This window comes from Macrobrachium nipponense, chromosome 22 (assembly GCF_015104395.2).
Source record: "Macrobrachium nipponense isolate FS-2020 chromosome 22, ASM1510439v2, whole genome shotgun sequence".
Lineage (NCBI taxonomy): Eukaryota > Metazoa > Arthropoda > Malacostraca > Decapoda > Palaemonidae > Macrobrachium > Macrobrachium nipponense.
The window spans coordinates 61,731,059-61,753,969 of NC_087213.1; the positions used below are offsets into that span (position 1 = coordinate 61,731,059).

Sequence of the window (22,911 nt, forward strand, 5' to 3'; positions counted from 1 at the left end):
CATGTTCAATTCGAAATGTTAAAGTGAAGCACCATACTGTCATCACCAAAGCACCAAAACATTTTGACAGTAAAGGAAAATATGAAAAATCCCAATAATACTTAAACATACTTAGATTTTGACTATACACTGTATACTACATGAAAAATAAAACTAATCTATCTGTGTACTTCATATCTTCTTTGAATCTCTCTGAACCGTGTAATAATACACCGGTTTTCGCCGAAAAACAGATGTTTTCAGGTTTCAACAAGCTGAAAAAGCAAAAGATGTCTACGAAGAGTCAAACTTCCAGAAATTGTATATCAGTAGGTCATGAACGATCGAATCGGCCCCGAAAGAGCTCGAAGAGGAGATTCAAAGAGAACTTGAAGTAGGACAGAAACCGTGCTCTGCTGTATTCATGGTAGTAGGGAAAACTACCAAAGTCAATCCTCTGGTAAACGGCCTAATCAATCCTAAGTAGCCTAATCATCTAAATCAGGTCCATATTAACAGCATGTTTCCAATATTGGACGCACTACTGACTGCTGCACTGCCTTACTAGCTAAGCTTCAAATCTTTGAATCTTCTCTTCGGAGCTCTTTTCAGGGCAGATTCGATCGTTCGTAACCTACTGATATACCATTTCTGGAACTTTGCCTCTTCATAGATGTCTATTGCCTTTTTCAGCTTTTTGAAACCGGAAAACATGTTTTGTCGTCATTTTCTTGCTGTCACTAGTATGCCTCAGACGGTAAACAAGGGTTCGCACATGCGCAATACACTGCCGTACCAATATCCATCGTAATCAGGGATACGGCTGCCGTAACAATATCCAGTTCAAATTAAATTTGCTTACACCACAGTAAGATTTGGTAGATCTAGGGTACTTAGTATCCACGGCGGCCTAGACTATGGCAGTTGCGGTTTTTCTATCCAGTTTTACCTCCTGAACAAGAATTTTAAGTAATATTTATTCGAACGACTGTAATTAGCCTACTAAACCCCAAGGGGCCAGTACTACCTAGGCTATACTAAACACGGAGAAATGCATTGGACGCCCCAATCCCTAGCGGATGTCGTATCCGTGGCTACGTTCCTTGCAGTCCGTGCGGAATGCTTCTGTAGAAATACCGAAAATTTTATTATATATAACCTGTCCCAACCTTAAAAATTTGGATTTCTTACGGGAGGGTAATCCGAGGTCAGAGAGGCATCCCTGTTCCTCTTTAATTCTGGTCTAGACCTGAAGACAGTGGATTGTACGTCTCATATGGCCAAAAGATACACAGCAGTAATTAGGTAGAACTTGTACCATAAACTCTACTAAACATTCATGACAGACCAGCCTACACATGTGTACCTACAACGAACCAAACAGTGGGTTGGACAGAACTCAAAAACATGAGCCATGAAGCTTGCAGTTGCTACCTATCAGTTTCTCCATGACAGACACTACCTACTAAATTTCAATCAAAATCTAACGTTGCACGAAAAATAACATGTATTACCACTAGACATGACATTACAAAGAAATACAGTCTGTTTACCTTACTGAAACGAAGTTAAAGTTGGCGTACGAGAACAAATCCTAGAGACAATGTTATGACCGTTCTCTTGCAGGTAGGCTGCAGCTTGTTTTGATAACACTCCTTGTCTAGAGTGCCAGCTTGGGTCGGACCTAATAAAACGTCATGTGGAATTAAGTCATTTCTTGCTTAAAAATTGGATAATAAAAACGTCTATTCTTGCTGAAAAATTTGACTAAGAAAAACGTTTAACAATTCGTAAATTATTACACGTTATATTCCTCAAGATGTGTATTATCCTAGTAATGAATTTACAGAACAATTGGCCTCTTTCCAATATGGCTTCTCGGTGCAACTTGAATCTGACATCGAAAATATTGTTGATTTATATGTCGCACATGAACTTCAATAAATTCCAACAACATTCGTTGCACACTGATCAACAAAATCTTCGTAAAACACTGACTGGCCATCGTCTCTTATTTTCCAGAATCTGAAAAAAACTACGGACCATCCACATATTCCGTCTATTACAGTTCGTTAAGTTTGAATGACGAGTCTTTGTGGTTATTATTTAGAGAAAATGGTCCGTTTTTATGTGCCTGTGAATAAAATTGTCGTTAATGAATAATAAATAATGGCATAAAGCTAGATCACGCATTTCAATTATATAACCTTACACCCATGACGCTTTTAGCATTATTATTGAGCTGCTATATGCGAGGGAAAATGGATTTTCATTTATCTGCAGTATCGCGGACAGATGAATGTTCGCGCTTTGTCTGTTATATAATGGTATATATATTATATGAGATCCCAGGGCTGCTGATGACACGCGCATCATGCAACTACCCAGCAACCAGATTATAGCGGCATATAGCGCATAAACACACTATATATATATATATATATTATATATATTATTATATATATATATATTATATATATATCTATAGTATATATACATTCGTAGCCCTCTTGGGTTTTGGGCCTCCTTGTAACTCAGGCTCCAACTAGCAGTTTCACTACTTGTCTTAGAAGCCTAGGTGTCGTTTCAGATTCGTATGGCATTATTTCTTCACTAAAAACGACTAAACGTGGCATTCAGTGACCAAGATACCCTCCATCTCGTCGACCCGCCCCCCCCCCCCCAACCACCTTTTTGCCTGTCTCCTACCTTACTATCCAGACTCAGACAGCCTGTACATCTATCTCCCTGGACAGCGAGGTTTTCACCCTTCTACATCTTCAGCTTTAAACCTCCTTTTCCCCTTCTGTTTACCCTTCTATTTTGCGTTGCACTCGTTTTATTCCCCAGCTCTTCCAGATGAGGGTTACTTATGGATCGAATTGTGCGATTTTCACCAATGCTCTATCGCCGAGACCCTATAGCTTTCCTACTTCCCCTCTCTGCTGGTTTGGTGTTCTCCGGCTGCCTCTGCGTTTATGCAGAATCTTCAAAATCTTCCTAATTTAAGAGAATGGTCTTTTTCTTAATTCTGTGCTTAGAGCCAAAACAATTTTTTTCTTCCCTTGTCGCTTTATTGATTCCTCAGGCATGTACTGGATAAAGGACATTGGGTTTTCCTTCCCAGCGCCTTTGTGTATGTAGTATCTATATATATATATATATATATATATATATATATATATATATATATATATATATATGTATGTATATATATATATGTATATATATATATATATATATATATATATATATATATATATATATATATATATATATATATATATATATATATATATATATATATATATATATATATATATACCCTATCATCAGACTTCAAATTATTGGCAAAATGTAAATATGATTTTAATAACAACTGTGTTGATATGTTTTATGATGCGCATTTAGATTGTATTTTCCACTTTTTTTAATTAGGATTTCTTGGTTTCAATTTGCGCTCTAAGCTTTGTATCTTCTTGTTTGTTTTACCCCTTAAGGTTTTATAGCAAGACAGTTGACTTTATTGTGACTTGAATTATTTCTACGCTCTGTCGATAATTTTCAGCCGGATGACAAGGTTATATATTTTGAAGCATTACTAAATAAAATTTTCTACTTTGCTTTTGCATACACACACACACACACACACACACATATATATTTATGTATATATATATATATATATATATATATATATATATATATATATATATATATATATATGTAATCTGTGTGTGTGTGAAAGTAATTGTAATAAGTAAAAAGCCTCCTTAATTTTCGGTTTATTCACAACAGTGAAAACGCTTGTCACCACAAAGCCAAAGATCCAAACCAAAGAATGTGAAGAAAATCTGACGTCCTGCTTTCATAAAAGGACTCGAATCTGCGTCCAAAGTAACCAGAACGAGGTCACGCTATCTGGGTAGATAAGTGCCCTTGAGAAGTTAAGAGTGCATTGTGGTTTTTACAATATATATATATATATATCATATATATATATATATATATAATATATATATATATATATATGAATAATTATCACATCACCATGATTCATATAAATTATTCTTCTCTGTCCGCTGGGCGGTGGTTCGAACCCACGAGAGTGCAAAATTATTATCAACTAAAAAATTTCCCTTTCGGTTTACATATATGAAAATATATTAATTTCTAGGTAGAGCGAATTAGATATTAAAAGACATTTGTAGCTCGAATAATTTATATGAACCACGGTGATGTGATAATTATTCATATGACAATGTGTGGCAAACGTTCGAATTTGTTAACATGGTAAAGGGGGTTGGATATCGATTCTAATTACGAATACCCGAGTTCTATAGTGATTTGTAAGGTCGGAGTCGGTGTAAGTTTATAACCTCACTTGTTAGCAGAATCGATAACGTCACTGGAGTCCTGATTTCTTCTCAGTCCGCTGGGCGGTGGTTCGAACCCACGAGAGTACGAAATTATTATCTACTAGAAAATTCCCCTTCGTTTACATATATGAAAATATATTAATTCCGAAGTAGAGCGAATTAGATATTAAAGGACATTTGTAGCTCGAATAATATATATACTAGATTTTACATAAAACAGTGAATACTTGTACGTAGGTAAAGCTACACGTACTACTCTTCTGCACTGGTTGGTAATAGGTGTAAATTAGCGGTGGGCCACTGGGAGGAAACTCCTCTTACTGGCTTAACCGAATGAATTATTCGCTCTCCTCGGCCTTTGTTTCGACACTAAAATCATCGATAACATTAACATTTCCTATCTTAGATTTGTGGAAATTATCAAGATACAATTACGAAGTTTCAGTAACCATTTTCTTTTGTTTCAGTGATAGTCGCGAAAATTATGCGACGAAGATAGCCTATTGGGAAATACCGTAATTGCTTTACAATATCAAAATCTTTTGTTAATTGTGATAGAAACCTGAATGACATTTTGGTGGTCTTTCTTTTATCAACATTACATTAGTATGCTTATTAAAAATTACGAAGGTTGTAATTTCATGTATCATTAAAATCAGTATGATTTAGATGGACAAACACACACCATTACACACACACACGTCCGTGTGTGTGTGCTTCATCTTTCTCTCTCTCCCCCCCCCAACCCCGTCCCCAAAAAATCTTGCTAGAGAAATAGTCCTATAGCATTGCCTCTGCTGGTGCCTATTCCTTCGAAATTATCTTACATAATAATAATAATAAATAATAATAATAATAATAATAATAATAATAATAATAATAAGAAGAAGAAGAAGAAGAAGAAGAAGAAGAAGAAGAAGAAAAACGAGTAACTTGCAAACGTCATCACTCGATCGTCCTCCCGTTGCTATTCATGGCATGTCTCACTAACAGGAAAGTCATTTGTATTTGGCCGAGTGTGAACAATGTTTCCATGGCCCCTCACACGCAGTTGCAAGTTAGTTCGATTTACGAATGTTTTTCGCCACCGAGTCGTCGTGATATTAAAGAACTTTCATCATCGTGGAAGCTATTCTATTTCATTGCCGAAATATGATAAGATTCAACTGAAGTCATATAATTTATCTAGTCGTCATACAAAGCGAGTAATGAAATCACGGTACGAAACCTTGTCGTCATAGAGAGATGTACACAGAAGTCTGCAACAGTCACGGAAGATATGGGCAGTCTTAGATTTTTCTTGAAAGGTGTAAGTGTGCTTTCTGTACCCTGGTCGTCTCATTTCTAAGGTATGGAGGTTGTTTGTCTTTCAGAAAGTGTTTTCGGCATTATTTCATTTAACTGAATATCGGTACTAGTAATGCGGTTAATTAAATAAAATCTACGGACATTTATCACCGATTATTATTGATCACTTTAGCTCCGGTTCTGAATTCTTCGCTTTGTCCAGATTCCAATTGATGTAAAGTTGGACCGTTTACTAAAACTCGGGAATTACATATGAAACCTCGTCTCATAAATATATATATATATATATATGTTGTAGTATATATATATGTATATATATAGATGTATATATATATATATATATATATATATATATATATATATATATATATATATAATACATATTTCATGTGAGGTCCAATGGGACTCGTAACTAAACCCCCTCATCTATCCTAAGTATAAAGTTAAAAGTTCGTAAATAGTTATTTTGGTGCCTGAAACTGCTGTTCTTGAATTCCACAGCAGTATTTCTAAATCAGTTATCGAAATGAATGCCCGTCGTTGATAGCAAGACGTAATGTGTTTACATCAGCCTGGGAAATCAATGTATTGTTTCCAGAAAATTCCCATTGTTGCCGAAGAACCAAGTTTTCCATAAAATATTCACTGATTGCTTGCTATCCTTAAGTATACATTTTTAAAATAGAAATACGCGAAGATCAGAGCTCATTGAAAAAATCAGGCAGTGCTCGCATGCCTTAGCTGTAATTAACAAGTAAATGTCTCTCGCGTCGTCGACTTCACTGACTTGCTGTGATCCGTGTAGGCCTATACGTATATACTTGACAGCTGTTCAATATTGGCTTACTTGATATCAATATCAATATTTCTTCCTCTGTAACTCGTGTATATATATATATATATATATATATATATATATATAATATATATATATATATATAATTTTATATAGTACTAATCAATTTTCTGTCATAATTTTCTGTGATGTAACAATGAAATTCTGTTCATAAATAAATACACTTGTATAATTAAATAAGATACCATGTAAATCATGATTCTAATAACGAAATAGTCTTCGTAAAAGCTCCTGTCATGTACAGGCCATAACTAATGCATGATAACCTAACATTTAATACTCTGGATTGTGTTAATATATTACAGGTCGTTATTAGCGAAGGAGAGCCGCAAAAACCGCCGCTATGGCGCCTCCGAGTAAGATCCAATTTTCAATAATTCATTTATTTTTATTGCTTTTTGCTGAATGGTTTGTGGTTTATCCTTCGCTTAAACTCTGCAGATCTGAGATCTCTGCTTTTTAAAAAGAAAATTTTAAAAAATTATATGAGGACAAAAATTGGGAACTGAATTTTAGTAAATGATCTGTTCACTATTAGTTTTTTTTTTTTTTTTTTCAGTCGAGTATATTTCATACTTTGAGGAATACTTTTTAGATAAGAGTACTCTATACAAAGAGAACGTTTTTGTCCTCATATATATGTAATTCAACCTTCGAGATCATTATTCATAAAGCAACGCTTTTCTCCTTTAAATAAAGCCTTTTTTCTTATTTTAATAAAGTCTAAATGACAAAGACAAATGAATTTCATATTCCGTCGGCACAAACAAGCGCATGCATTATCACTCACAAACCGCACTTTTCCAGTTCAGTTACAAACGCCACACACATACCACATTCTTCATAAAAAAAAGTTCATGATTTAAGAAATATGTTCATCACATCTGATTTCATTTGAGTACGATTTTTTTTTAAAGTGCAAACTTGTATTTCCTGAGTACTTTTTTTAGTAGGCTAATAACTTTTAAAGTACAAATCAAAGGGACACGCAGCCTACCAATGCCATTAAGTAGCCCAGGCTAGATCTCAAGAAAGTAAATGGAAGTGAAAGAAAAGTAGGTTACAACAGAACGAAGCGATGTCATTTGGGGATTGATTTTGCTGCCATTGGCAACCTCGACCTTCGCTCGAGGCCAGAAAGTTAGCGGTACTAATGCTACTTTGGCTTGCTCTTCATAGTACTATATTAAATATGACAGAAGCTCCTTGGGACGTCGTGTTTAGTACTACTTGCTCCTCGGGGATCAAAGTATGACATGCGCCCATTTCTATATTGTGTGATCGAATTAATTTTTATATCAATAAACGATATCTTCGTAAGGCCGTCTACTTTACATTTACCATACGCGTTTAGTACTAGAACCTCGGAGCTGGTGACGCTTAGATAACAAGCCAAGGTAGTACCAACTACCAAGTTAGTTTATACGTTTATTCAATCAAGCTGGTGTACTTGTAAGGTCTAGGACTTCGTGTGAACTGATTTACTTATACACTATCATTATTTTTATTATGTTAATGCTTGTAGATGAAGCCTCCAGTGTATAGAATACTCATAGAAGGCATTTGAAAGAGGGCAAAATACGATCAACAGAACTGGAATAAATTGCCTACACACGTACATATATATATATATTATATATATATATATATGATAAACATATTAATACACATAATATTACATTATGAATATAATCAAATTATATAGTATAAATATAAATATACTCAATATATATAATTATTATACTCTATATATAGATATGTATATTATAAAACATATAACATATATATTATTATAATATAATAATATATATATAATAATAAATATACTATATATATATATATATATTATAATATATTAATATACACTGAATAAACATTGCCAACATATGCTACACCAAAGACAGAAAAAAATGTAAATATGGCACTAATAAACTAATCATAAGTGTACTGAATAAAACGCCACGAAAAAACGCTGTTGCCTATGATAAAACTCCTGACATAATCGAAAAATAAAATTAGTGAAAAAAAACGTAGAAAAAAATAAGGCTCAGTTTAATTAACCCATCAAATGCGATACGGCATTTTTTTTTAAATAGTCGGAAAGTAAATCAGTTACCATAAAGAGAAAAAAAATCTGATAGTGTGCTGTTACAAAGCCCAGACAAAAACAAAAATTAAAATGTAAAAGTATGTAATGCTTTGGTTTCAAATTCAGAATGAATCGGAATAAACATGAATAAAACAAGGGAATAGTGAGAAAAATGCGCACATTTATTCAACTGCAGTAATAATTAATGAGAGAGGTATAAAAATGTAAAAAATAGATAATTACAATTTTACTTTCAGAGTAATTCCATTATATATGAACGTGCTAGTCTAAAGGTTTATTTAAAGAAAACGGTCATCAGTTTAAAACGTAAACGGCTCAACAGTCTGAGTAGCACAATTTTTGCCTTTTTTTTATTTTAATTACTTTTTTCCTCTAAAACGGATTTCCCATGGTTTCATCTTGATTCATGACAAATTACACTTTATCTTTTCACTGACTGATTTTCATTCATTCAGCAGGAATAATTCACTGACATTAAATTAATAAAAAAAAATAATATGGTCGATAAGGTATCAAGACTTTTGTGTAAGTATGGTGGTTTCTGTACAATAAATAAGCTACTTCAACTTTTTAATGTGAAGTATTCAAGATGACGCAGCACTGACCATTTTCACTGACTCAGCTTGAGAATTGTTCGAAAAATAATTAAACAATAAAATCATTACCATCCTAAATTATGCTTTCTAGACATCTACACAATAATTGCATAAAAACCATCAAGTTAAAATAACAATGACATTTTAGCGGTGAAGTTGGAACACCAAAGCTTAATGTATATGTATATATATACATACATATACATACATATATATATATATATATATATATATATATATATATATATATATATATATATATATAAACACCTTTCAATAACGTTTTGTCTCGTCCCCCAACCTTTCGCGACAGAGATCAGACGCGTCATGTCTGAGGTGTCCCTCAACAGTGATTATGACGAGAAGGGCAAGAAGAAGAGTGGATGCAAGAAATTCGTCAAGGTACTCTTCTCGCACGGAGGCCTCTTCATCCTGGTCACTTTTTACGCTTGTTTAGGTGAGTATCTACTGGATTCCTTGTTATCCCTCTCTCTCTGTCTACCTGTGTTTAGGTGAGTGTCTATTGGATTCGTTGTTATTTCTCTCTCTCTCTCTCTGTCTACAGTCTAGGATTCCTTGTCATTCTCTCTCCCTCTCTCTGTCTGTCTACAGTCTACTGGATTCCTTGTTTTTTTTCCTCTCTCTGTCTACAGTCTACCTATTGTTTAGGTGAGTGCCTACTGGATTCCTTATTTCTCTCTCTCTGTCTACAGTCTAGTATTCCTTGTCATCTCTGTCTTTCTACAGTCTGCTGGACTCCTTGTTATTTCTCTCGTCTACAGGTCTACTGTTTATGTGTCTACTGGATTTCATGTAATTTCTCTCCCCCTCTCTCTAGAATCTATGCTCTCATCCCAGATTTTGTCTTGCTTCGTCGACTTGATAGGATATTCCATATCATTTCTCTCTCTCTTTTCGTTTTCTTTTCTTGCTCTGTCGACTTGACAGGATAATCCTTATCATTCTCTCTCTCGCCTTCTTTTCTGGCCGTTAACTAGACCATGGAGTCCGCGCTCTCATAACGAATGACGTTCGTCTTGCTCCGCCGATTTGGCGGGAGAATCCACGCCCCTCATTACAGCTCCTTTTTAATCTTTTTCCCCTCGATCCTCCAGGGGCCTGGATTTACATCCAGATCGAAACGCCCGCCGAGAACCGGCGGCGTGATCGGAAGCAAAGGATCACGATGGATGTCGGCGATGCTATCAATTACATGATCAAGTGGATGTGGTACATCAACGGGAAGCGGCAATCCAAGACCGAGTACAACAAGTTGGTGAGTGAGTTCGCGGGTATTGTTGATGATAATAATTTACCATCGTTATTATTAAAACCTAGTTCACTAGGTTTTTGGTGATAATTTGTGCATTTACCTTGTCATTTATTTTTTTGTGGGGACGGGAGGGTGTGTTTGTGTTTATCCGCCTCGTTCAGTGTATAACTAAATAACGATCAAGACTGGTAAACGAATGATGTTGACGGGAACGATATATGGGCTACTACAGCTCTCAACCAACAAGTTCAGGAAAAAAAAACTTGCGAAGTTTTAAGTTACCCAAAACTTCCTCACTCAAATGCTATTTCGTACTTACCTACATACCCCATTGGACATTTTAGTCACTAGCAATAATATCTGGATAGTAAAACGCAAAGCGCATTTGTTTATTTCTGAAAGGCCTGTCCACACTAGGAAACAGTTTGGAAACAAAGTTTGCAAACTCTTTGCAAATACTTTTTACAGTATATTTGTTTCCTAACCAGAATGGAGAACATTTAGTGTTTGTGTGTATATATGCATATATACACAAATAATGTATGAATATATCTATTATATATAATTTATTTATACGTTTATATTATTTATATATGTAGCCTATGTGTATAAATAAATACATATATACACATATATATTTGTTGTGTATATATGTATATGTACATATGCATATACACCGGTACGTGCATATACCTATGTATACATGTTCATATTTACACATGTACTACATATTTACAGATCTACGAGAGGCTGGACACCTTCAAACAATTCATTGTGTCGAAGGCATCGGATTCCTCTCTCCAGTACGACGGCCATATGAACACTTGGGAACCAGACTGGACTTTCCCGAAGTCGCTCCTCTTCACAGTGACCAGCATCGGAACTATAGGTCAGAATAGAATAGATTATGGAATTTAAGCCAAAGGCTAAGCACTGGGACCCATGAGGTCATTGAGAGCTGAAAGGGAAATTGACAGTAAAGGGGGTTTTAATGGTGTGACAGGAGGGGAACCTCGCAGTTCCACTCTAAATCAATTGCTAGGAAAGGGTTGAAAGCAAGGTGGAAGAAAGAGAATGTGAACTCAAAAGGCCCCCATACACTGAGTGATTGTCTGAACGATTGTCGTTATCGAGCCACACACACACACACACACACTATTCGACAGTATGAATGATCTCCGCACCGATTTCTGTCTGAACAAAGATTTTGTCTCGAGAAGACATGGCATCATCTCTAGAAGAGACGTGCGCGATAGCGTTATATCGGCAGACAAACCCTATGACAAAGTCGCAACCCAGCAACCTGGTCGTGACAGATTCCCGCTGAGATCGTTCAGGCACGAAGCTCCGCCCACTTTTGCATTCAGACAAGCCCATACATAGTGCTTTTGCAAACGATACAGACAGCCGTTCAGTGTATGGGGGCCATATAAGGTAGAGTAAAAAGGAATTAAAGGGATTGCAGCTAGGGGCTGAAGGGGCACTGCAAAGAACTTTAACTCATGCCTACCTAGTGCACGCATGAGATGCATGGTACTATCCCCCCTACGGAGGTCAATAGGTCAGATATTTTCTTTTTAATCAAATCTCTTGCTCACTTCTGTTAGCTTATAGGATATCGTTGGGATGGACTGTCCCTCTTGCCAACCATCCAAGGCCTGGTGCAAGACTCAATGCATTGATTCATAGGATGCGGTTGCTAACTCGCTGCTTAATTATTTACTGACGTATAGGAAATGTAGGGCTAATGATAAAAAGACTGTATAAGAAACCCAACCTAATATTGTCATGCTTTATGTGAGTTTTATTGTCTGACATAAAGACAGTGCGGGGGTAGAAAACACCAGCTAAAACTGGCTTTACCATTTAAAAAACTGAAAAGAGGAGTAAATGGCAATTCCACTAAGCATTTTTCCTTTAAAGATGGTAAATTATCACTTAATTTACAAGAAAAAACTCATGAGATTCGTGGGAATAAAGAAGAATGCATAGGTAGGCTCATACTAAATATGTAAACGTAGGTCTACAAAGGATACTGAAATTGTCCCTTTATTTAACTCATAACGAAATACGACTGTTTTCGCATTGTATATATCCACTTGCTGAGAGATATAGAAATGTCAGTACACTAAGAATTTTTGCTTGCTGGTGAACACCTCACCTCTTTCAGGGTACGGGCATATTGCTCCAAAAACCATCAGTGGCCGTTTGTTCACCATCATGTACAACGTTATTGGAATCCCCCTTCATCTTGTATTCTTGGCCAATATTGGTGACTTTCTGGCTGACGCCTTCAAGTACACTTACAGGTAAGAGTTATACATAATATATATATTATGTTGTATATATGTATATATATATATATATATATATATATATATATATATATATATACACTATATGTATATAATACACCTGAGGAACAGAGGAAAATACGGCCAGAAAATCGTTAATATCGGGAAGTTAGCATGAGACCCATATCTTTTGTTTTATAAAAATATAAATAAATCTATATGGTAGTATGTTAAAAACACTTGTCGATCATAAAAAAATAAAATTATAACTAAGCAGCATATTGTACATAACATTATATAAACATTTACTAACTTCCATATATTAACAATTACATGGGCAATTCAAATCCGGGCCTTTTATTTTCTTATGGAGCGAAAACAGCCAGGTGGCCCTGAACGTGACCCGCGACTCCATGGTAAACAACCGAGTGGACTAGCTACGGCCACCTTAACCGTGTTTGGACCCACCTTCATAAAAAGTAGTACTTTAACACGTCCTAACGCCGGAGATGGGCACCAGTCACTAGTCATAGGTCGTGGGAGCAACACCTTGAGACATGAGACTCGCGACTGGTGCCCATCTCCGGTGTCAGGACGTGTTAAAGTACGTTTTCTGAAGGTAGGTCCGACAACGGTTAAGGTGGCCGCAGCTAGTCCACTGGGTTGTTAACCCTATATACGGGGGTCCTTTCATTTTTTTTTTATTTGTATACTACAGCCGTTTGTGCTGCCGTTGGTGTCGCTGGCGTCGCCGTGTTTCCGAGAAGAAGAAGAAGGAGAAGCCGCCCGCCAGCAGGGAATTATGGAAAGATGCAGTTGGAAACGAAAGCTACATGCCCACTCAGACGGTAACATACGCAGTCAGAGAGAGAGAGTTAAATTACAATGTAAAAATAATTCTTATAGTATTAATAATACTAATTTCCTTTAGCTATTTTGGTTGGTTTCAGACAGTGACAAAACCGCCTTGCGTATAGCTAAAGGTATGGTTTGGCAGCTGTGACGTACATAGTACACTACTTCATACATAGATCTCAAACATTAGCTGTCAATTAATGTAGGGACCTACATGCAAAAAATAACGATAATAAGTATGGAGATGAACAAAAGCGTTTGGTAAAATATATTTATACAATCCTGGGACGTCTCGGAATTCAGACAATAGAGGACGATTTCAAACTAGTAGGCAGGGACATAATAATAATAATATACCAAAGATGTAAATTCTCTTCCCCGGCACAAAACTGTCTACGTGGAATCACTCCACGTTTAGCATTGGCTTCTTCTCTGGGCCCTTATCCCCTTTGCCTTATCCTCAGCAAGGAGAACGAAGGTACAGTCTAGTTCAAAATTGCGCTCATAGCAACTGAATAACGAAATTGCGCCATCTCTTAAACCATCGATTTTTTTTACAGTAATAGTATCGTAGCACCTTTATAAACCATACCACTTCATCAGGTGGATGTACCCATTATCGTCAACCTGTGCTTGGTGTCGGGTTACCTCGTGATGGGTGGGTTCCTCTTCGGATGGTGGGAATCATGGGACCTCATTACAGCCATCTACTTCACGTTCATCACACTCTCCACCATCGGCTTCGGAGATTACGTCCCTGGCAATTCCTTCTCGGACGATACGGACGCACTCAAGGCAACTCTGAAGATGTTGGCGACGGTGGTCTTCTGTTTCTTTGGTAAGGTTTTGCAGTGTTCGCATAGACCGGTCCAGTCAAATTATGTTCTCATAGACAGGCAACATTAGTAAATACCAGCTTTCCAGTTTGTTGAGTCCAGTGACACAAGGCACTTAGATTAAGAACGTAATATTGATTCTGATTACAAAACAGCAGCTTTCCTTTGGCACAAAAAAATTCGACTTAACTATATACTCTGTTTTTTTCCATCTGTCCACCCGCCTGTGGTGTTTTCGTATGGTAACACTGCGGCCCGGGATTTAGGTAATTATGCTATGTGTAAGTTTTAGGTAAATAAAAGGATATCTGGGTGTACATTTGCAACTGAAAAGTGATTTAATGATTTACTGTATGCGAATTACGCCGTTAATAGGTATTCGAAATAGGATATTGTTATTATTGTAGAATGTAAGCTGATTGTAACTATCTAAAGCCCGCGACGCAGTGTTACCATACGCAAACACCACAGGCGGGGGGTGGACAGATGGAAAAACAGAGTATAGTCACTCGTTCGACGCTGAATGGCCGTTTGAACGACTCAAGGTACGACTAAAGCCGGCCTTGCACTTGGCATTTTTTTCTCGAGCAGCGAGCAGTTGCTGCCAAGAATGGAAAACTGGGAGCTTTTAGCTCAAGATTTTAGCTTCCTGACAGAACGGGAAGCAGCCAGCACGAACAGCACTTCTCCTGAGCCACTCTCGAACTCACTAACGTTTTTTTGTTACTCTTACATTCACGTAAGTTCCGAGATATACACCACTGCAGCACATCTTGCGACAGTCCGACAATTTCTGGGCGCCATGATATCAGCTGATCAGTTTTGTTTACTTTTTCCTACTGGTCTTCGAAACCACGAATTCCTAGTGTGATGATACAACACTTTTGCTCACGAGCATCGGCTGGATGCTGGCCAAAACCGCGAGCTAGAAATGACTAGTGTGATACTAGCTTAAGTAATAGGATAAGGCTTACCTCCCAGCAAACTTACAGTACGTCATATAGTAGTAGACATTCAGTCCAGTGCAGGAAAACAATTTCTCACGTATTTAGTAACAATAGATTATCATCACTCAGAGAACATCTGGAATCAGAGTAAACTAGACAATGAAAAAGACACCAATGACACTTAATGCCTGCAAATCTTCACTGAGAAACATGACTTCCATCCGTAGGTATGTCTGTACTGTCTATGTGCATCAACCTCATGCAAGAGCAGCTGGTGGTCAAAGCGCGGTGGTTTGCCATGGAAGTCGGCATCATCGAGGAGGAAATTGACCCGCAGACCAAGTACAAGGTAAAAGTTATGGCTGTTTCAGTCATTGTGGAGATGTTTTGTCTTGTCATTTCATCCCTGACAGCATAGCCTCCTAAGTAGCGTGTCATTTTATTATCATCAACTCGCCTATAGTAGATTCACATCAACCGTGCATCTGATGTCCAGGCGAGTCCCTTACAACGCTTCATTGGCTGTTGGTAAGCCAATCACAGGGCTGGAAACTCTCTCTCTCGAGAGAGAGAGTTCATATAGGCAGGATGTATGTTCCACTTCTCCTGAGGGATACATCTTTCAAAAGTATTCTTTAGGAGAATGGAACATAGTACATCCTGCCTATGTGAACTCTCTCGAGAGACTGAGAGTTTCCAGTCCTATAACTGGCTTATCAACAGCCAATCAGGAGCGTCGTAAAAGGGACTGGACTAAACATCAGATGCACAGTTGATGTGACTCTACCATAGTAGGTTAAGCTTCTTCAAATAGTATCCTCTTATATGAAAAAGAACGGGTCAGCGTAGATAGGAGGTGATTGAGTATCCTTTTGATTTCACAACGATGTCATGCTATCCTGTTTAACCTTCAGGTGACATGTAAAGGTTAACAGCATTCTTTCGATATTTACAAATAAAAATTTTCCATTTACCTAATGACAACATTGCAGTATTAACTGTTAGATGGAAGTTCTAAAGAGACGTATAAAAACATTAACACGTGAAATTCAAAGCAGAGATAGCACCGTTCCCAAACCTTCATAACTTAGACCGATGTGTTTTTTCCCATTATTTACTCTAAAGTATACTACATGTTACTCCGTAGCAATTGCGTATCTCAACAGAAACCTGAAAAAATGTATATCTTGTATAGCAGACATCCAAATAAGTTTTTATTGAACAGCATATATAAAAGTTTCATATTCTATAATACTTGAGACAAATTATACAGTGCCAATAACTTAACGGGTAATTTCTACTTAACATATTGTAATTTCCCGATATAGTTATCTGTAAGCATTTAAATTTTGTAATACTACCTGAGTACCATATCAGCCCTGATGAATGACGTTTGCCTAGTAATCAATAGGGTGGAAAGGGTATGTATAATAGCACAGCCAATGTCATTCATCCAAGAGGGTTTTCCCCTATACGCATACCGCGTCCGGGTTGCCTGTTGTGCTGTGCTTTGTAAGCCTTTTTTTGCACAATAAATTGTTTTTTTTTCTCTCTCTCTCTCCAGTACAAGAAAAGCAAACGGGGCACTGTCATGGAGACCCACCCAGACAGGGACGGCAACAAGAAATTGTGTCTCGTTGCTGCAGAGGAAGGCGAATCCACGTCCAAGACGCCACCGAACGTTAAACTCCATCCGGAGGAGTTCGACGACTTCTAAAAACTGGCTCAAGGATTATTTCTGTTTCTTTCTCCCTTCGTTGGCTTGTTGTCTTGATGTATCCCAGTGTGTTACAGCACGTTTTTAGAGTAGAATTGTTGGAACTCGGGATTTTAGAATGTTAATCTTACAAAGAGTGATTAGATTTTGTGAAATTTCTTTCTCACACTGTCTTGAGAGAGAGAGAGAGAGAGAGAGAGAGAGAGAGAGAGAGAGAGAGAGAGAGAGAGAGAGTTAGTGCGAATAATGCTCCCTTCACCTTTATAACAAAGTCAGCCACTTTCAAGAAAGTTAACAACTCAAAAGGTGGAATTAACAAAGCCACCAAGAAGGTCGTAAGACAGCGAATGTTTGAAGAGCATCTGCACCGTACCAAGTTTAAAGTAATAGAGATGAATTAATGTGAAGATTATATAAGTTTGGAATACTCAATGTGATACAAATTCAGGCCTATATATAAAGAGAAATGCCTGAAAATATTATCAAAAGAGTGACTTTGTAATTCATTGTTTGTGTTGATACCAGCACTAAAATAACAGATAATCCTTATCCACAATTTTTGAAACACTGGCAACAGTATCTGTAATGTCTGTTTATAGAATTATTATTTCGGTTTTATATATTATGCAAATGCAGCTAAATTCTACAAGGAATATATTACTGTGCGATCTTTAGACTATATGATCGCAAAAATTTCAGATGAAAAGTTATTTCTTAGGAACCTTATTGACACATTTTCATATTTTACACTAGACGGACTATATGGCGTTAAAGTCATACATTATGTAAACCCTTTGAGTTTCAACAAAATTAAAATGTTCTAAAAGTAACGTCATTTTTCCTTATTTCTAAACGTAACTACTCTAAGTATTGAAGTTTCAAATTCTACTACAGGTAGGTCTAATAAATAAATATATCTATGGCCTGGTAATAATATAACATTAAATTCAATGTTGGCAAATTTGTCCGAGATATCTGTTGTGAAAATGCAAACAAATAAAGAAAAATACAAGTTATATACACGTTTCTTTGTAGGTGCCCTTAACTCCTGCGTATCAGGAATGTCGTAATAACATAAAAATAAACATTTCAGTATCCAAAGATTTTATTACTTTGATAAGAAAATAACAAAAGGCCGATAAGCTAAACAATCCACACGCCATTCATATATATATATATATATATATATATATATATATATATATATATATATATATATATATAATTATATATATATATATATATATATTATATATATATATATATATATATATATATATATATATATAGCCTACTGGCCTCGTCTTATCAATGCCATTAACCAAGTTGAAAAAATAATCTATTAGGAAATATTACAGGTTTCTTCTGGGTAGAACACATTCATGTATACATACATGGATACACAATATATATATATATATATATATATATATATATATATATAATATATAATACACACACATTTAGAGGGAGAAAAAGGGATACGCGTACAGGATGAATTGGGTTCTTGTCTATGAAGGAGAGTGTCAATGGCATCGACTTGTGAGCATACTGTCAGCGTTCATCCGGGACATCGCAGTCATCTAAAACATGACGATTATTAAACGGAAACAGCTGAGCCCTAGAACCAGCTGTCATAACTGAGCACTTAGGAAGTTTAGCTTAAATTATTAGTATATTTCGCCTAGTTCATATTGCGTCAGCTACGCAGGACGGTATTCGTTCAAGTTAACTTTTCTTGGTACAACTTCTAAAAACGGGAGCTTTTTAATATCACAATATCCCTCTTCAGGAGTATATAAACGACAGCACCACGGTATGTATCAGTCTTAAGCGACTTTGGTAATCTAGTTCCAGTGCAGTTCAGTCAGTCACTCGCACATTCCAGGTACTTGTCCGGTTTGTATTCGAAAAGATTGAAGTCTTTTTCGTATTTCTTGACTAACTCTTGTATCGTTTTTCTCGAGAGTTCGCCGTAGTAGGAACAAATGACGTCATTCGTCGAGCCTCCTTGGGTAGGGTTCTCCCATCGCATTTCGACCTGGGATGTGCGGTTGAGATACTCGATGAATTCCTTCCCTTCTCGGTTGATGTCCTCGAATCTGCAAAGAGATAGAGGGCTGGGTGTTACAGGTAGGTCTAGGAATCACAGTCGACTAATATACAGAACAAGTAAGCAGCAGTCAAACCACTGCGAAGAGATAGAGGGTTGGGTGTTAAAAACTTACAAGTAGGTCTAGTTTTTTAATAGGAATCTCAGTGGACTAACATACAGTACAAGTAAACAGTAGTCAAACCACCCCCACCACCTCCCCTCCCCCTAAGCCTAACCCAACTGTGCGAGCGACCGAGTGACACCTTCCTTACCTCAGTACGAACTGGTAGGACATGTGGCACGGCGTGCAGTGATCGAAGTACGTACGCCAGTGCTCGTCGTCGTGCTTTGCATGTAACACGTACTGCACGAATTCGCTGAACATGGGACCCAGTGGTTCAGCGAAAGGATTCCCGGGCAAGTGGACGGGTACTCCTGCAAGAACCTTGGCGCGCACTTGCTCTTGCAACATGCCAAGCTGTGGACGAAAGCTTCTGGTTACATTTTGGAGAAGATAGTTACACCTTTAGGAAATGACGGATATTAACGGGACTGTTTCACAAAAAAAGGTAATACTGCCTCAAATAGGCGCAGGAACAGTTGGTAAATAAATATGCATCACAGGAAAAGGACTCAAGTCTCATACATTTTCATAAATTTCTGGTAAATTAACAAACATGTTCAGATAAAGGATTAACCAATCGATAAATTCATCTCATACGAGTCAAATAACAAACATGCATCAAAGAAAGGAAGAACATCTCAAACGCGAGGATATAATCCTGACAAAATGATTAGCCTAGCTAACTAAAAACAAAAAGCATAATTATATAAATCTTCTTCTCATCTGAACCCCCAAACAGGTTCTAAATGAGCGTTTTCTAGCAGTTTCTATCTTGTGTCCTTTCTATATCACTTTTGACTAAAAATAAGCAAATAAAAGATGATAAACTTTTTACCTGGGAGGAAGTGATGTGCGGCGGGAACTTCCTGTAGTTACGGACCATCTTGTCGCCGTAGCGCGTATAATAGAAAGCCTTCTTGGCTTGTTCGAACTTATCCCTGTAACAGGAGAGGAGCCGCTCGAAAGGATGGCGCACGACCATGAACCGCGTCATACTGCGCGTCAGCTGAAAAGAAAGGACGAAAAATACAAATAAAATGTAAAAAAAAAAACATGCCGTCCTGTACGAACAGGGAAGACTGGGGGGATTTGGGGAAGTGGTAGAAGGAAGGATAGAGTGGTACTAAGCATTTCGTTCACAACTCTAACTTTTTATCTTTAAAGTCACGGTCTGTAGGGAGTGCTAGAGGAATGAAAGTGGGCGCTGACACTGGGCCAACTCAGTCAACAAGCATCAGTAACATTACTATCTGGGGTAATACCATCAGACAGAGCATCCTGGTTTTCAAAACACTGACAAACTAAAAGGGAATAACATCCCCTACTTGTAACGACAAATTTTCGAGTGGACATGCAAAGTAGGTATTTCAGTACAGTTCAGTAGATCAATGATTACTCCAGAATTCAACCTTCTACGATGTCGTAATGTCTTACAAAGGGAGATTCAGAGAGCCGGTTCTTGTTTGTAAAAAGTTGAATTTGGAAAGTTACATCGTAAAGAATATATATTCTAAATCCGTGGGTTTGAAACGTCGTACTTCCAACTCGCCTCCTGAGCACATAATCACATACCCAATTCTCTCTCTCTCTCTCTCTCTCTCTCTTCAAGCTTTCCTCTCCTCTCGCTCTCGTCTCTCTCTCTCTCTCTCTCTCCTCTCTCTCCTCTCTCACTAGGGGCATTTTCAATAGCGAACGGTCTCGGCCTACTGTGACCTATCTAAAAAGCTCCTTTCATACATCCTACTATTAGTGCAAAATCACATTTGTAAATCGACGTAAAATATTGACATCATGTATAGAAACACGTTTCACCTGTCTGTCCCGAGTAACTTATCACTAAGTCCTTATATTTCAAGGACCACTATACACACACACACACACACACACACACATATATATATATATATATATATATATATATATATATATATATATATATATATAATGTGTATAGGTGTAGGTAAAATATACTTCAGTATCTTACAGATTAAGCACTGAATCGACTTCTACAAAGAAGAAATGAATACAAGCCTCAATTTTTGTTTACGAACAAGGTCGGTCTAACAACAGGAATTGAGGAATATTTTAGACAAGCCTGGAAATGATCTTCTGGCTGTATTTTTCAAGGACACGAAAGAGTACGGATTAAATACGTGCTCTTATGAGTGTTTCATATTATGTGGTACGTATGCTTCATTATTTTAAGTGGTGATCGTGGCCATTGTATCTAACAATCTTTTTTTTTTTTTTTCGCAAATGAAGTGGAATAGCAACCCCATGACTTTGGGCCGGTTGTTTGTAAACCCTGGCAGGCTCGTACCCGTCCACACCTCTACAGCTTGCAATACCAGTTCCATCACACTAAACCAGTTTTGTTTGTGCGCATAAGTAGATATGTGATACGTGTATATATGCTTTGTATGTATGTATGTATATATATAGATATATATATTGTGACGAAGTGCCAAGTATCTGGTTACTACACTTGCCATTCATTGGCAAAAGCCAGACACCTGAACCCTCATCACAGGTATTAAACGACTGAATACTCTAAAGGCAACAGTAATCCCTTAACAACTTACCAGTATTGCAGAAAATCAGACTAAGTTCATCAAAACAGGTGTGAGGTAATCTTGTTAGTAATTAGATTAATCAAAGGGCATCACTCCATCAACAACTTTAAAAGTCTAAGTATTTCCCTGATTTCAGAAGTCTAAGTACTTCCCTGGTTCTAAGTCACTTCAAGTTACTTGAAGGAAAACAGATCAATCACCACTCTATGTTTCTACCTAACATAAGTATAATCATAATTAAATGCAAATATACTGGTGTAAGATAAAGAAAACACTTATAAAAATTTTAAATACAAAAATTTATTATTAAGCTCAAAATTTATAAGTGAAATTCACAATATCAGGGAAAATTACTGTTACTTGAAAACAAAGTAAAGTTTAATTAATTTTTGAATCAAATTAAGTAAAATTAAATAAAAATTAATTTACCACAAAATTCAAGAAAATTAATTCAATCAAAATTCAAAAGTGTTAGGTAATAATTGAAAATTTGAAATAAATTCACACGTGCTAAACAATAATAAAATTTGAAAAGAATTCTAAGTAAATGCAAATTAATTCACAAGTGTTAAATTTAATTAAATGTGCAATGATTAAGCAATGAAAATAACTAAGTCAATTAAATTGTGAATGCAAATGAAAATATAAAATAAAAAGGCACACTTCAATAAGAAAATGAACAAATGCACAAAAATGAAACAAACACAAAACACAAAATTTTGCAATGTGTAAAAGTGTAAATCTTTTCACTCAGAACATTGTAACTATTAGTTTTTACCAAACCACCGTTCCTATCAGTTATTAGTTGCAACTAATAAAAATATAACACAACACACTTTACCATTTTGGTATACCAACTTCTTTTTTTGCTGCAGGCTTGTTTCACTTTACCAAACCCAGGCGCCGTTACGAAACAATGTTTGTTCAGATTCCACAAAAAACACTATTTAACACTAAATAAACTCTAAG

The 22,911-nt window shown here is 36.6% G+C and overlaps 3 protein-coding genes across 6 annotated transcripts in view; 1 reads left to right on the forward strand and 2 right to left on the reverse strand.

The window, feature by feature from the left end:
* Positions 1-1,683, reverse strand: part of LOC135198711 (CD2 antigen cytoplasmic tail-binding protein 2 homolog) — a 73,649-nt gene extending 71,966 nt beyond the window's left edge. Inside the window, exon 1 of the mRNA XM_064226562.1 lies at positions 1,533-1,683. The gene's annotated coding sequence lies outside the window, so the exon portion shown is untranslated. The remainder of the gene's footprint in view (positions 1-1,532) is intronic.
* A 3,910-nt stretch (positions 1,684-5,593) lies between these two features.
* On the forward strand, positions 5,594-17,397 carry LOC135198712 (TWiK family of potassium channels protein 7-like). 2 transcript variants are annotated; one of them, XM_064226563.1, is made up of 10 exons: positions 5,623-5,707; positions 6,828-6,878; positions 9,542-9,685; positions 10,344-10,504; positions 11,240-11,390; positions 12,672-12,810; positions 13,514-13,643; positions 14,254-14,488; positions 15,661-15,782; positions 16,998-17,397. In XM_064226563.1, the coding sequence occupies exons 2-10, from the start codon at positions 6,866-6,868 to the stop codon at positions 17,148-17,150; spliced, it is 1,248 nt and encodes a 415-aa protein (XP_064082633.1). In that variant the 5' UTR covers positions 5,623-5,707; positions 6,828-6,865; the 3' UTR covers positions 17,151-17,397. The 2 variants fall into 2 exon arrangements, with proteins under 2 accessions (XP_064082634.1, XP_064082633.1); XM_064226564.1 differs by lacking the exon at positions 6,828-6,878 and having other exon boundaries at positions 5,594-5,707.
* Positions 17,398-18,428: 1,031 nt separating this feature from the next.
* The window catches only part of LOC135198713 (carbohydrate sulfotransferase 11-like), a 71,627-nt gene continuing 67,144 nt past the window's right edge, over positions 18,429-22,911 (reverse strand). For all 3 annotated transcript variants that reach the window (XM_064226567.1, XM_064226568.1, XM_064226566.1), the window contains exons 5-7: positions 20,205-20,375; positions 19,518-19,723; positions 18,429-19,252 (exon numbers count right to left, since the gene is read on the reverse strand). In XM_064226567.1, coding sequence (XP_064082637.1) covers positions 19,018-19,252; positions 19,518-19,723; positions 20,205-20,375 — 612 coding nt within the window. In that variant the 3' untranslated portion in view covers positions 18,429-19,017. The remainder of the gene's footprint in view (positions 19,253-19,517; positions 19,724-20,204; positions 20,376-22,911) is intronic.